The sequence below is a fragment of the Schistocerca piceifrons genome, chromosome 2 (assembly GCF_021461385.2).
Source record: "Schistocerca piceifrons isolate TAMUIC-IGC-003096 chromosome 2, iqSchPice1.1, whole genome shotgun sequence".
Lineage (NCBI taxonomy): Eukaryota > Metazoa > Arthropoda > Insecta > Orthoptera > Acrididae > Schistocerca > Schistocerca piceifrons.
In genome coordinates, this window is record NC_060139.1 from 717,711,588 (window position 1) to 717,728,581 (window position 16,994).

The 16,994-nt window shown below is 42.8% G+C and overlaps 1 protein-coding gene across 1 annotated transcript in view; it reads left to right on the plus strand.

Annotated features, from left to right (window-relative positions):
• Positions 1-16,994, plus strand: part of LOC124775793 — a 157,330-nt gene that overhangs the window by 63,899 nt on the left and 76,437 nt on the right. The window contains exon 4 of the mRNA XM_047250624.1: positions 1,550-1,728. Coding sequence (XP_047106580.1) covers positions 1,550-1,728 — 179 coding nt within the window. The remainder of the gene's footprint in view (positions 1-1,549; positions 1,729-16,994) is intronic.

A 16,994-nucleotide genomic window follows, 5' to 3' on the forward strand; every position in this document is an offset into this window, starting at 1 on the left:
CAAATGTCGCCATTTGTGTTTATCTATAACTAGCGCTGTAGCTGTGAAGTGGCTGAATGCTATAGTTACCAACCACTTGTAGCAAAATAACTAATTTCTTTGTAACGGATGAAACTCCAAGAATATCGGCCCTGTGACCTTAGTTTCTGAACGCTGCCCGTAACACTCTGCCCTTCTGGCCATGAGGCAAACTCCTTATGAACGATCCCATCAACATAAAGAATTATTATTCTTCACTTGTCCATTTTTGGCCTAGGTGAGGGAGTCTTCCATTGTGACTATTGCTGCTTATTCATAGCCATAAAAGAAACTGACGTCACCAATTACGTCATTTGAAAGTATGGATCGTCTCGAAGCAGTTCTTAAAGTTCCCTGCAGACGTCCACGTGAAGTTGCTCCTGATGGCCTTAGAGCATTCGCCATAATCCTTCTCATGTTCAATTCTTTTAATAGGATAAATTCACGTGTACCATAATGTACTTTAAAGGTTTCAGTTACTGAAGCTCTGACTGTCCCTTGACCAGGAAATAGCTTACTGCTCATCCAGTTTACCAGTGTTGGTCTCTTGGTGAACTGTGACAGTTTCCTATCGACAAAAAATGGCTCGGAGATGCTATGCGACATTTACGGCGAATAATGAGAATGTCTGTACTGTAAATGACGACTGTGCATAGTGGGGAAAACTGATTTCTGAGGAAATAAACGGAATTGTACTAAACGCAAATTATTATGAGAAAGTGAAATATTTTTTCCGAACACCGCATAGTAGTTCAATAATCCAGTTAATTTCGTCAATAATTGAAATTAGCAAGAAAATTGAACCAGTATTAAATTATTTTAACCGCATGTATTGAAATGTCTATTGACAAGTGCTGGACTGATTAACAAAATCTCGATATTACAACGAAAAACCAGACAAAGTTGCGAATTTCACTTCTTTTTACTTAATGTCTACTTTCGAGCTGGAACCTATTTTCAAATATTCGTGACAGATAGCCGAATTTCGTAATTTTTGACATGTTTTGCATTTTTGGAAATACCATTTCGACTATGTCAGGATGATTTAAAGATGGGTACTGGCCCGAAATTAGTCACTTAGTAGATAAAAAGTGAAATTTTCAACTTTGGCTGGTCGTTAGTTGTACTGATTAATAGAAGTCGCTGTCCTGCAATTATTCCAGAATTTCGATAGTTCGTAAAATCTCGATAGTTATATATCCCAATTTAATAAAAATGACTTTCACATTGTTTGAAAAAGCAGACCTTGAGGGCAGTGAGCTGGTGCCTTTGAAGTCTTCACAAAATCGGGCGTATACAAAATTTCAAGACTGTTAGTTCATGTGAGGACAGAAAACAAGCGGAAGTAAAGCGCTTTTCAATTTTAGTAGCTATTCACGATTTTTGTTCCTAAATTATGTGACACTTCCATTTACATTTACAGAAAGAGAGAGAGAGAGAGAGAGAGAGAGAGAGAGAGAGAGAGAGTGTGTGTGTGTGTGTGTGTGTGTGTGTGTGTGTGTGTGTGTTCACGCTTACTGTTGTTTTGCAGTTCCAACATGTCTATTGTGGGCGCGGCCAGGTCCAGCCTGCTGGAGGCAGAGCTGGAGTCTGCACGTCGGTCCTTCATCAAGCACACGGCGGTATCAGGGAAAGGCCTCACCCCTCTGGACAGGGAGCGGCTGGCCGCGCTGCCAGACCTAGCTGACCAGCTCAAGGCCAGGCAGGCAGGTGCGTCACTGCGTCTACAGATCACCGTGCGCTGCATCGCGGTCGGTAACCAATCCCTATACGAGACATACGCTGATCAGCCAGAACATTATGGCCACCTACCCCAGTAGCTGGTATGTCCACCTTTGGCACGGGTAAGTAGTGACGCGTCGTGGCATGGAAGCAGTGAGACCTCTGTAGGCCGCTGGATGGAGTTGGCACCACATCTGCAAACACAAGTCACCTAATTCCCATAAATTACAAGGATGAACGATAAGCTCTGCCGCCATGTTCGATCACATCCCAAACGTGTTCGATCAGGTTCAGATCTGGCGAGATGGGAGGGGGGGGGGAGGGGGCAGCACATCAATTTGAACTTGCCACCGTGCACTGTGTTCCTCGGACTACTCTATCACACTCCTGACATTCAGACATTTCGCATTATCTTTTTGAAAAATGCCACTACCATCAGGAAGCATGATCGTCGTGAAGGAGTGTATGTGGTCTGCAGCCAGTGTACGATACTTCCTGGCTACCATGGTGCCTTCTACGGGCTCCACTGGACTCATGGATACCCACGTCAATGTTCCCCAGAACATAATGGAGTCACTGTCAGCTTGTCTCTGTCCCGCAGTAGAGATGTCAAGGAGCTGTTCCCCTGGAAGATGACGGATACGCGTCCTCCCATTGGCATGATGGAGGTATAGGGATTCATCAGACCATGCAAGGCTTTGCCACGGCTCCACGTCCAGTGCAATGGCAACGTGCCCATTTCAATCATAGTTGCTGATGTCATGGAGTTAACATTAGCAAATGCATGGATCGTCTGATGCGGAAACCCACCATTAGGAGTGTTCGATGCACTATGCACTTGTACTCTGTGTAGCATTAAAGCCTGATGTTAATTCGCCCACAGTTCGCCACTTGTCCTGTTTTACCAATCTGCCCAGCCTATCACATCCGACATGTGTAAAGAGGGATTGCCGTCGAACCCCACGACATTGGAACGCGGTTTCACTTAGGTTTCGCCACGTATCGAGCACGCTTCCCACAGCACTCCCCGAACACCTCACATGTCGTGCGGCTTCCGAAATGCTCGTGCCGAGCCTCTGGGCCACCAGCATCTGTCCTGAGTCAAATTCAGATAAATCGCGAGCCTTCCTTATTCTACACACGGATAGCACGCTCACTGATACTACATAACCTGTGCGTGTCATTCCTTCCTTGCCAGGTGACGTTTCTTTCGCCTGGAGGGGTTTATGTTGATAGTAGATCGGTGGTCATAATGTTCTGACTGACCAGTGTATCTCACATGTAAAAGGAAATGTCCTGACTGAATCATTGCCCAGCACAAACCGCTAAGGACAGAAACTTGAAATTTGGAGTGTCTGTTGATGTTGTAGTATAGGCACCTTTTAAGAAGGGATTTTTCGAAATTCACCCAAAAAGATTGAAACGAGGATGAAATTTTTTTTTAAATATGAGAACTTTTAACTTTGCAACGCGTCAGCAATCGTGAATAATTTAATGATTTAGAGATTCCGCCTCGATTGCAAGTAGAAACCGGATGTTGACCTAGGTTTCTTCGGAATACACTAAAACTACAAACTGCCTAAAGAGGCATGGTCCAACATTAATACAGAACGCCCAAAAGGACAAAAGACTCGCATAAAATGTAAAACAAACGGTACGTGTGTACCATGTCAATAGTCGTTTTCCTGTGAGCCCGCGGCCCACCGAACGTTGGCTGGGGTGAGGAAGCACGCTTATGACGTTTGAACTAAGTACAGCTATTGACATGATACATACGTACCGTTTTACATTTTATGCGAGTCTTTTGCCCTTTTGGGCGTTCTGTATTAATGTTGGACCATGCCTCTTTAGGCAGTTTGTAGTTTTAGTGTGTTCCGAAGAAGGCGTGGTTACCCACGCTGAAACCTAGGTCAACATCCGGTTTCTATTTGCAATCGAGGCGGATTCTTTATAATCATTTTGAAAATATGTTGCTATAAGGGCAATCTTCAAGCTACAAGGGAGGATCAGAAAGAAACACAATTTTTTTCTCATTTGGTATTGCAACTGGAATACTGAAATACGGCGATATAGTTTGAAGCTTGTGTTGCAGAGGGCATCTTGTTTTCGTGTTCATCTCTAGCGAAAGAAGCCTGAACTACGAAACAAACATGGCGCGCATGTTTGTCATTAACACGTGAAGAGCAGTGAAGTATAGTTCGATATTTCTGGACCAAAGGGCATAAAGAGAGTGAAATTCACAGGGACATGTGTGCCATATATGGGGACGACTGTATGGACCATAGGAATCACTGGAAGTGGTGTGCATTCTTCCAAGAGGGCCGTGTGAACCTCGGTGATTCGCCACTCTCTGGGCAGCCGGTAACAGCTAAAGCCCTCAGAATGTCGGAGCCATTGGAGTAGCAATTTTGAACGATTGGCCTTTGCATCTTTGAACCTTATCGCAGCAATTCAAAATTTCCTATGGCGCGGTGTACGATATTGTTCATGGTACATTGAAATATCCTAAAGTTAGTGCTCGCTGGTTGCCTAAAAACCTGACAGACAAGCCCCAACGAATAAGCTTGGACCACTTAATGCGTTAGGCTATAGAAGGGCATGACTTTCTGAACGGAATCGTCTACCCACACGAAACCAAGCAGGACTCTATGGAGTTGAAACATGCTGGTTCCCCAGTAAAAAATGGTGACGCAATCTTCTAGGAAAATGCTTGTGACAGTGTTCTGGGATATGCATGGTGTGTTGTTGGTAAAATTTGCTGAACACGGCTCCACTGCGAATGCTGCAACCTTCATTAAAACTTTGGTTAAGTTGCTTCATGCCCTTCATGACAAACGCCACAACATTAATGCTGACAGAGTCAGAATTAATGACAACGTTCGCACCCAAGTTGCTTCTCCTGTTCATGAGAAAATTCCCAAATTTGGATGGGAGGTGCTCCAGCACCCACCCTAAAGTCCGGATCTTAGACTGTCGGACCTTCGTCTGTTTGGTCCCATAACGAAATTCCTGACTGGCCAACGCTTTGCGACAGACGTGGGAATGAAATCAGCAGTCCACAGATGGCTATCCTCCAACCAAGCGAACTTCTACGAACACGACATACTGAAACTGGTACACAGTGGTAGAAACGTGCTGAAAACGTTGGTGATTATGTAGAAAAGTAGGTAAAAGATGTAAGTTCATTTGTGATTTTATTTTGTTTTGTTGTCTATTAAACGTTTTTGTAGTAAAATTATTGTGCGTTACTTTCTGATGTTCCTTCGTTGAACTACGAAAATCCGTATTTGGTTTCTCATTCAGAAAAAATACATACTTAAGCACTTTTGGAATTTTAACCACTAAGGGATAAAATATTGGTGAACGATTTTTAAAATAAGCTATTATTAGAGTACTAATAAAGCCACTTCTATGAAAATTGTCATTTGACTTCTAAAAAAACCTGTTAGAGTAGTATAGTTCCTATGGAAGTATTACCTCAAAAATTCAAAAGTCAGACTTAATAAAGAATTCCGGAACTCCGTCTCCAGCTTCCAGAATCGCTATTTGGTCAGAATAAATAAAATATGCGCAGACTTTTACAGTCTACGTGAGAGAACCTAGTATTATGTATCTTCTCTACTGTCGCATTCACGTAATGACCGAAGGAAAACAACTGTACATTCTGCCTTCTTAGCTGAGTGGTCACCATGTCCAACTGCCATGTGGAGGGCCTGCGTTAAATTGCTGCAACTAACAGGAGTATTTCTTTGATGGGAGGACTGAGGTGCACTCCATCTTCGAGAGTAAAACTAAGGAGTTACTTGCACGAAAAGTATCAACAGTCTTCCCTTTTTTCGTCAGTCTTTTGACTAGCTGGAAGTGGTCCATCATGAATTTCTCTTTGGCCAACCTCTTTATCTCAAAGTAGTACTTGCACCATATGTCCTCGGTTATTTGTTTGGTGTATTCCGATCTCAGTCTGTCCCTATAGTTTTTACCCTCTACAGCTCCCTCTGATATCATGGAAGTTATTCCCTGAAATCTTAACACATGTTGTATCATCCTGTCCCTTATCAATCCACCTAATTTTAAGTAATCTTCTGTAATACTACATCTCAAATTCTTTGATTCTCTTCTTTCCCTGTTTTCCCATAGTTGACTATTCACTGTGCTCCAAGCATACATTTTCAGAAGATTTTTCCTCAGATTATGGCCTCTGTCCGACACTAGGGACCTTCTCTTGGCATGAAATGCCCTGTTTCGCTGTGCTAATCTCCATTTTGTGTTCTCCCTGCTTCGTCAGTCATGAGTGAGTTCTCTCCCAAGTAGCAGAATTCCGTAACTTCTACTGTGTGATCAACTCTTGTGATAAGCTTCTTTCTAATCTCATTTCTGCTACTACTCATTGTTTTCATCTGTCTCCAGTTTACTCTGAATCCATATTATGTACTAATTACACTATTCATTTCGTTCAACAGGCCTGTAATTCTTAACTTGGACTGAGAATCGCAATGTCATAAGCGAATCTTACCACTGCTATTCTTTCACCCTGAATTTTAATGACACTTGTGCACATTTCTTTTATTTCCATCATTGCTTCTTTTATTTCCATCATTGCTTCTTTTATTTCCATCATTGCTTCTTTTATTTCCATCATTGCTTCTTTTATTTCCATCATTGCTTCTTTTATTTCCATCATTGCTTCTTTTATTTCCATCATTGCTTCTTTTATTTCCATCATTGCTTCTTTTATTTCCATCATTGCTTCTTTTATTTCCATCATTGCTTCTTTTATTTCCATCATTGCTTCTTTTATTTCCATCATTGCTTCTTTTATTTCCATCATTGCTTCTTTTATTTCCATCATTGCTTCTTTTATTTCCATCATTGCTTCTTTTATTTCCATCATTGCTTCTTTTATTTCCATCATTGCTTCTTTTATTTCCATCATTGCTTCTTTTATTTCCATCATTGCTTCTTTTATTTCCATCATTGCTTCTTTTATTTCCATCATTGCTTCTTTTATTTCCATCATTGCTTCTTTTATTTCCATCATTGCTTCTTTTATTTCCATCATTGCTTCTTTTATTTCCATCATTGCTTCTTTTATTTCCATCATTGCTTCTTTTATTTCCATCATTGCTTCTTTTATTTCCATCATTGCTTCTTTTATTTCCATCATTGCTTCTTTTATTTCCATCATTGCTTCTTTTATTTCCATCATTGCTTCTTTTATTTCCATCATTGCTTCTTTTATTTCCATCATTGCTTCTTTTATTTCCATCATTGCTTCTTTTATTTCCATCATTGCTTCTTTAATGTACAGCCAGAACAGCAGGAGTGAAAGACTACATTCCTGTTTTACTCACATCTTACTCTGAGCACTTCGTTTTTGGTCTGTCTTATTGCTCCCTCTTGGCTCTTGTACACTCTGTATATTACATCTTCCCCTAGAGCTTACTAATATTTTTCGCAGAATTTCCGACGTCTTGCGCCACTTTACATTGTTGGAGACTTTCTCTCTGTCCACAAAATCCTGTGACATCCTCCTTATTTTTCTCGAGTCTTGCTTCCATTATAGAGTACAATGTCAGAACTGCTTCTCAGATATCTTTACATTTCCGACAGCCAAACTAGTCACCACATTCATAGTGCAAAACACACGTTAAGCGAAACAATTTATCCCATATAAATTAATGTAAAATACAGTAAGGCGGTCCATGCAGAAAAAGTGCTAAAAGTTTTTTCTTATTCATGCCATTTATTCAAAGAAAATTTTACGTACAGCTTTCTGTACTTTATTATTCATGATACGTAACTAATTCTTTTTTACTAGGAAGCTATCTATAGTTATTTGCTTCTGCTGACACTTCAACACTTGGCGAAAAATCGACACATCATCGTCAAATTTGTAGCGCGCATATCCACTGCTTTAATCGGATGATGATTTTCAATGTATGATTCAACTGATTCCCATACTTCAAGCATATCTTTTATTGCGCCAGAAGATTACTGCTTAGCTGTTACCACCACCACCACCACCACCACCCGCTCCCCCCTCCTCCTCCTCCTCTTCTTCCGAACGCCCCTCGAAAACTTCCTGCTGTGAAACACTCTGCAACTCCCCAACCCCCTAAGCTCTTCTGTGGTCATTTCTTCGCTGTGATCTTCCAAAAGCTCATAGATATTGTTATTCATTACCAATCCCATGTCCCTTGCTCTTGGCCAAAGACATAATCTCGGTGATTGCAGGCTCCACAGGGACTGACTCAAACGCCTCAGAGTCACATTCAACAACACACTCCTGCCAAAGCTGCTTCCAAGCAGAAGTGAGGGTTCTCTTGGTAACGCCTTCCTACGGCTTTTCGGTCATCTTAACGCAGGTAGCAATGTTGAAGTGATATTTCCAAAACTCTCTGAGATTGAGAGCTTCAGTCAACTCAAAGCAATGCTCGAAGAGTGCTTTAGTGTAGAGTTTCTTAAAATTAGAAATAAACTGCTGGTCCACAGGCCAGAGTAACGGAGTAATGTTGGGAGACCGAAATTGGATCTTGATGAATTGAAATTCAAGGTGGTGGTCTTATCGGCCTGGATAATGGGCAGGAGCGTTGTCCATAACAAGCGAGAGATTCAAAGCAAATATATTTTCACCGATGGACCAAACACTTCACTGATCCAATCACATACGTTTCTTTTCTAAGATCATTTTCTTTCTCTTATGGTCGTCTTCTTGCGGCTTTATCTTCGGGGACATTCCTACGAATGTTATTATAATGTGCACACAAAAAATACCGCGTGAACACAAATTTAGAAAAATGTGTGATCACAAGCATCACTAAGATGGAAGCAGAAAGATCGCTAAACCCAGACCGCAGTACGTACTAAAGACATTGTTCATATGCCGCTGCCGACAATCATAGGTGAACATTTCACCATCCACCCGCGAACAGCTGGTGACGTCACACTAAATCGTCACTCCTTACGCGAAACATCGCTCGTTGAGCGATTGATTTTTTTGCAATTTGTTTTGCTCGGTATGCGAATCTTGCGTTATGGGATGTGCTCGTTAAGCGATGTTCCACTGTATTATTCTTGTCAGCAATTTGGATTCATTAGCTACTAAGCTGATTGTGTGTTAGTTGGTACACTTAACTGCTCTTGTTATCTCAGGGGTTATGTGGAACACATCTTTTTCGAAGCTCTGCTCACCAACTTAAATACTCGATTGGTTGCCGCTTACCACAATGATTTCAGAAATAACATTAAACAGTAACAGAAGAGGTGAGAAACTGCTGATAATGGCTTTATTCTGTGTTATGGTCATATCTAAAACAATTTTTTTTCAACTTTGCGTAGTATAATGAATCCTGCTGGAGGAACATCCGCAACTGAGCATTATACCAGAGGTCGAAAATACAGCTTCAGTTGCAAAATTCTTTTATCATCACACGACCGGTTTCGGGCTCTTATACGCCCATCTTCAGGTGTGTCAACTTGGTGCTGTGACCCCGGCGCTCGGGAGTCACAGCACCAAGTTACGACACCTGAAGAAGGGCGTATAAGAGCCCGAAACCGGTCGTGTGATAATAAAAGAATTTTACAACTGAAGCTGTATTTTCAACCTCTGGTTTGCGTAGTATGTTGATAGCACATGTAACAGACACTTCTGATCATAGAGAACGTAGCGGTGTTCGATGTGTGATTCCTAAGCGTGGTTACCATGAATATTTTCTCGTGTTTCAGTCGATATTAGCAATTTTTGAGTCAACTCAAATTTTTCTTGCCAGTCATGCGTTCCATGTGGCGCCGTACTCGGGGAGAAAATTTCAGTTTGCTTCTTGTTACAAACATTATAGGAAATATAAAATTTAACATATCCATACCATAAAACAGTCCCAAATTAGTATAGTGAACTGTTCAGTTGAATGACATAAATGAACACGAGAATAATACCTACACTCTAACAGGACTGTGACACTAATGCATAGCGGCAGGAGACAGCGCGGAGTGGACTAACAAACCATACGAGGCAATTCGGTAAGGAAGATCTGACAGAGCATAAGTCGGGTAGCCTGTTTTTTTTTTTTTTTTTTTTATACCGTCAATCGTGGTTGTCACGTTAAAGACGTTGCATGACTTGCCCCTTCATGTCTCGTGTGGCAACCCATGCCACAGTGTGTCTGTCTCCTATATCCGTGCAGCACTGCTGGAGAGCTGGTCATTCTTCTTTTGCTGTCACTCTTACTATGTATCATTGAACAGAATAGCAAACTAGATTAATTTTGGAGATAAACAAAAATACATACGAATTTTTGTGCGTAATGCGAAACAATTCAGTATATCCCATCAGTGCAGGGCTTCTCATGAAATGTGAAGAGCAGTATTGGTTTGAGTGCACTCCATCTACACATAGCAAAAACGAAATTGCAAATATCTGCCTAACCGCCAGAGAAATTCTGCCAGATGACACATATATTATGAAATTTTTGCTCAGTAGTAAAAATCTGAGCCAAATCTCTTACACTCATCTGAGTGCGTTTTTACTCATATTAACAATTTTTGCACATTTGTTCGAAAAGTAGTACTTTACAGCAACAGGGCAAAGTGAATGTGAGAACAAGGGGCCTACTGTTCTCCTTATCAGAAATGTCAAAGGTCAAAGGCAGGGGTCAATGTCCTGAGACAGTTGTCCCCATTGTCTTCAAGGCCACAGGTTAAACTCCTGAGGCGGTTGTCCTCTTTCAAGGTCACAGGTCAAAATTACCCTGGAACAAGGAGCTAATTGTTCTCTAAATGTCAGCAACTTGCTCTTATGACTTCAATTGTATTGTGCAATTAGTCTGATTAATGATGTTACGTTTATCACCATTATTAAATACCTGTCATTTATCACCATTATTTAATACCCAATAATAGTATAATGATTTATCACCCCAAAAATGACATTCCTGCACAGACCCAACCATCAGACTGACTTGTCACTTATATTCTGTTCACCACAGTGGGAGGTTCGTGACTAACCATTAGACAGGCAGGCAGATTCCTCACTCGTTTTCTGCCAGTCTCCACACCTGACATGTAATTTCGTTTCTTTTTGCAATTTTCAGCAGAGTATGTTCCTAACGACATTTCTGTAAGTTCTCCATTGTATAACTATGTTCTTCCATCACTATCTGCAGTTTTGGGGTCTATTTCCTACAATTTTGCTGATTTCTAAAAAATACTCACACACAACTTTAAATTAAAAATTACTGCGTGACAGAAAAATCTCGGCTGCATACAATAATTTTATTTTAAAAAGAATGTCCGATGTTGATCAGTGTTTGATCATCTTCAGACCATTACTCTCTAAACGGAGTAGCATGAAATTTATTAGAAGACACACGAAAATAGACATAACAATGAAATGATGTAACTACAATATAGGTAGTGGGCATAGAGCATGAATTGTGCTACGATCACTTGAACAACAGCTGCATGACATGTGGTTGCTGTCACATAAATAATGAGAGCGCCACCCACTGTCTCCAGCATTACTTTTTAATAGTAGCCAATAGATGTGAAATAAGAATAAAATCAGTATAATTAAAATTTTGGAATGAAATATTTAGGTTATGACGAGTCATTCACATATAAAATAGATTCTAACAAAATTTAATACAGTGACATGCACAAGAAGAATAATAAAGAAATAACCATTAATATTAGAATTAGACTACACATGACACAATCCTGCTGTAGAATCTACTTCCAACGACTTTAAAATCCTCCACAATGCACCAAAAGTCCTAATGTCATCAGTATCTTATAAAAATTAGAAATTTATGTTCACCATAAAAAACCATTGTTTGCTTAACGAACAGTTGGATTTCAGAGATTTTTTTCGATGTCTCTGGTGATTTTCTCTGAAACTGCTTGCTCTTCCATTTTCATTATTTTCAGGGTTTTCCTTAAAAGCATTTTGTCATATTATAATGAAATTTCTTTCCAAATGATATTGCTAATTTTGCCATAACCTTGCATTGTTAGCTGCAACGGACATAAGATGTGCTTTGTTGCTGCTGTCATTTTAGCGATTTTGATTGAGGCAAACTTACGCTGCAGTGTTCTCCTTCGGCACGCAGGTGTAGAAGAGCACACGGAATCATCTAACAAAAGAATCCGTACAATGCACGTTTGTTTATATATAAAAGCCGACTTAGGTATTTTCCCTTGTGAGAGACCGTTTGTATAAGATCGTATGTCGATTTAAAGTTCTAGATTCGCATAGGCCTATTTTCCTATTTGCGTCACTTCTTTTGCTTAATATTTCGTTGATCGTGTCAATACCCGCTTGTAATGTGATACGTTTTGGAATTTCGAACATTCCCTAGAGCGGCGATACACTATTGCTGTTATCGTCAATTGTAGGCTTAAACTAAATTGTGCTCATTTAAAATTTTTGAGGACAGTAGGCCTATCCTCTTTCAACACAATCTTTTCCTGATTTAATTTGTACAATTGCGAAAGAAATAGGTTAGTTTCGGAATTCTCGCACGCTTGCAAAACTGTATTTTCGTAAGTTAGTGGTCGAGTGTTTTGGATTCGTAAATTAATTCGTAACAAGTTAGCGTTTGTGATTCACAGTTCAGGCAAAGTATACATTACTCCTAAATTTCATTGTATATCATCGAACACACACGTGCGTTTTTCTTTAAATTTTCGAAAGCTACTACTGCCCTTTGCATAATCTACGAGCAATTTGTAACAAATTGGCATTTGTGATTTGTTTACTGTAGCAGATTTTCTAACATACTTTGTTACATCTAGTTTTCTCTGAAAGAGTAGTAGTCCTATATATTACCGGCATTTATCATAAATTAACTTTTAGTTTGCTAACAACTACAGTTAACATCAAAACGTTTTAGGAAACTAGTAATTTTTACCACGGGTTTTTGTGTTGCCTTAATAGAAACCTCGTTTTGTGTATCTGCTTCAGTTCCTATAGGGAATTGGAATCTTCTTAGCTCAACAGATTTAAAGATAATCAGCAGTTTAAATTAAAAGTTACTTATTCACTGTCTTGTAATATAGTGAACCAGACAAAATGTAGCCCCACTGTGATTGCTGTTCTCAAAGACGGATGAGGTTGTTGGCGTTAGTAAGCAGTACTGTCAAACTGTTGGCAGCTGCTGTAAGTCGAAGTGTTGGAAGAGCTCTCGAGAGTTAGGTATCTGTGATACCTCCAGAGGTACCTTAGGGACTATCCTCTCCTGTGCATCCTGTCACCTCTGCAGAATGTGCAAAACCTGTCATTACCCATCTACTTGTCTGTGAGTGGTGTGTCAACGACAGATCTAGGCATCCTGTACAGGATGGACAGTGACCACGGAGGACTCAGGATGTTGTGCTGATCCCCCTAGCCAATAAGTTTGATGTGCTGTCTCTCGCTGAGACTGAGCCAGCGGGACTCACTTCACCTGTTTCGCGGAAACGTGTTTTGTCCAGTGTCAGTAGAAGGCAAACACACAAGGGTAGGGCTCCATTAATCGTTGGAAATTCAAACATACGGCGAATGGTGCTACCCCTTGGAGAAATGGCAGCAACAGGCAGGAAAAGTCGCCAGAGGTGCACTCAGTGTGTATGCCTGGGAGCTTAATTCAACATGTTGAAGAGACTATTCTGGCAGCCATTGAGGAACAGAGTGCAACCAATTGCGGATAGTGGCGCACGTTGGAACAAATGACGCCTCTCATCTGGGCTCATAGGTCATTCTTGGATCATTCCAGCGACTGACCGAGAAGGTTGAGAAGAGCAGCCTTGCACACGGAGTTTCACCGAAGCTCACACACCCCCCAGGGGGTCCAAAACTCTCTTGTGGATACGTGCGTAGTGAGCACAGGACCCCAAGCTAATGTGGCCCTCCTTCCTTTCCGGGCTGCATACCTTCCTTTTCCACATCCTTCCCTATCCCCCATCTTCGCCCCCCCCCCTCCCCTCACCTCTGGCTCTTTCCTTCCCCTTCTCCCCCTCTCGGAGTATGGTTTGTACCTACGTCCGGAGATGGATGCTCATAAATGTAACGCATTCTTCGCCTTCTCTGTTTGTATGTCTTTATCCTTCCTTTGTCCTTCTCTTTTCCTTACCTCTTCTCTTTACCCTTTTCTCCGCTGCGGCGTTTGAGACCTCTCCTCTTTCCTTTCCCTTTCTTTGTTTTTCCCTTTCTCTTTCTTCCTCCCTGTGCATGTCTGACGGCCGACCCACACATTTTCGTGCGTAGCTGGTGACGGGGTAACGCGTAATTCCCCGCCCCGGGTAGACAGGTAGGACACGTGCGTACCCCCTGGTAATGGCCAGGCCCAGGGAGGGGTGATTACCCGAGCTGATACCTTCCGATTGGTCCCTCCATCCGTTTGTCGGGAGGTGTGACCTGAGGTGTGAACAATCACCTAAGGCGGAAGTGCCCTCAGAGAGGGTCCCAACAAGGGAGGAGTGCGCCATCGGAGACGCCGGTAATCGTGGGGGATTCTTCCACAATGGTTTCCTCATCTTCCACTATGTCTGCTCACAAGCGTAAGTTCACTGAGTCTCAGCCACAGACAGTTCTTCCATCGTTGCCACAGTTCCTTGTTGTTTCTCGGTCTGACGAAGGTCACGACTTTTCCACGGTCAACCCTTTCATTATTCAGAAAGCTGTCGACGCAATTGCAGGTCCTGTAAAGTCTTGTTCCAGATTACAGAATGGCACCTTGTTGTTAGAAACAGTCAGTGCCCTCAAGGCACAAAAATTGCTGCGTACTTCACTGCTCCACACCTTCCCTGTCCGGGTTGAAGCGCACTGCACTTTAAATTCCTCACGTGGAGTCGTTTATACACGCTCCTTCGACGGATTGTCTGACGAGAAAATTCAACACTACCTGTCTGACCAGGGCATAACGGCTGTTCACAGCGTTATGAAAAGGGTTGACACGAACATTGTTCCAACCCGTACTGTCTTCCTGACATTTGACAAAGTTCAACTCCCATCGATAATAAAAGCGGGCTATGAAATAATTTCCGTTCACCCCTACGTCCCAAACCCTACGCGTTGCTATCGGTGTCAGCAGTTCAATCACACCAGCCAGTCCTGTTCCAATCCGGCCAAATGTGTTACGTGTGGCAAGGATGCCCATTACGGTGCTTGTCCACCTCCATCCCCTCGTTGCATCAACTGTATGGGTGACCACGCTCCTTTCTCTCGAGATTGCCCCATTTTTAAAGACGAAAAGCTCATTCAGGAAATCAGAGTAAAGGAAAAGGTGTCAATTATTCGCAAGTCGAAAGCCCACTGTGCCTCAGACAGGAAAATACAGCACTGTTATTGCCTCTCCTCGGCCAACAAAGGAGGCGGCCACGCAGACTTGTGATCTCACCTTTAGTGCCACGGTCGTCAGATCGGCCAGAGCAAAGATCGCCCGTTCAACTTACCCACTTTCACCTGCTCAATCTATGGCTCACCCTTCATCAGGTTCTGCTAAATCTCGATCCTAAAAGTCATACATCCGGACTTCCAAAAAAGAGAATACTCGTGAAGATTTTTTACGTACCCCAACTTCACAACCATCAGTTCCTCCTTCATCTAAACATCATTTTTCCAAGAAAGCTAATAAGAAACCCAGTTCCTCTCCTCCTCCGCCACGGCATGTCTCATCTACAGCACCACCTGGCGGTAACCGCCCTCGGCCGTCTTCTGTGTCGCCGAGGCGCACTGCTGGCGGCCGATCAACCGACCGATCGCTGGTGGCAGGAGCTGCTCCTGAACAACCTATGGATCAGGATCTTTAGCATTCGGCTGAGTGCCGTTCCACGCTGTCGGTCGCAAGCTCTGAGCAGTCGTTGAGTTGACGGCGACCTTGGTCACATTCTTCCATATTCTGTCCACCCTATGTCGATTATCCATTGGAATATCCGCAGCATTCGGGCCAATCGGGATGAATTGACGATCCTCCTACGATCCTCCTACGATCCTACTCCCTGGTTATCTTCTGTCTTCAGGAAACAAAGCTGCGTCCCCACGACCGCTTTGTCTTTCCCCATTTTCAGTCAGTCCGATTTGATCTTCCCTCTGTTCAAGGCACTCCAGCACATGGAGGACTCATGATTCTTCTCCATAATACTCTCCATTATCACCCAATCAGTCACTGTCCGTCTTTCCCTTTCTGGATACACCTTCTCTCTTTGTACTGTATACATTCCATCGTCTACATCAATGGCACGAGCTGATCTCCTTCATCTTCTTGGTCAGCTTCCACCCCACTATTTGCTGGTTGGGGACTTAAATGCCCACCACCCGCTTTTGGGATCTCCACATCCATGTCCGCGTGGCTCACTATTGCTAGACGCCTTCCACCAAGCGGATCTTGTTTGCCACAACACTGGGGACCCTACATTTTTGTCTGCCTCCACGACAAACTTCTCTCATTTGGACATTTCGGTCGGTACTGTTCCGCTAGCTCGGCGCTTCGAATGGTTCGCCCTTGCTGATACACACTCGAGTGACCACTTTCCATGTGTCCTACGATTGCAGCCACAACTGCCATATATGCGCCCGAGACGCTGGAAGTTTGCCCAAGCCGATTGGACACTTTTTTCATCTCTAGCGACATTCGATGACCGTCACTTTCCTAGCGTCGACGATGAGGTCACTCATATTACAGACGTTATTCTTACAGCTGCGGAACGTTCAATACCACGCACCTCCGAATTGCCCCGGCGCCCCCCAGTTCCTTGGTGGAACGAGGCATGACGTGACGCAATACGTGAGCGGCGACGTGCTCTCCGCGTATTCCGCCACCATCCTACTTTGGCCAACTGTATCCGCTATAAGCAGTTCCGTGCGCGATGCCGTCGCGTCATCCGCGATAGCAAGAAGGCGAGCTGGAAATTCTTTACTAGCTCATTTAACACCTTCACTCCCTCCTCGGAAGTTTGGAGTCTGATTCGACGGTTATCTGGTGCGCCTAGTTTCTCCCCGGTCTCTGGGCTCACTGTTGCGCATGATACGTTAGTGGACCACGTCGCAATTTCTAAGTCATTTGGTCAACACTTTGCTGAGATTTCGAGCTCTTCAAATTACCCGCCAGCGTTTCTCCCGAAGAAACGTGCAGCGGAAGTGCGACCTCTTGCTTTCTCCTCTCAAAATCGCGAAAGCTATAATACTGTTTTCTCCATGCGGGAACTACAACATGCACTCTCTTCTTCTCGCTCCTCCGCTCCAGGACCGGATTGTATCCACATCAAAATGTTGCTGTATT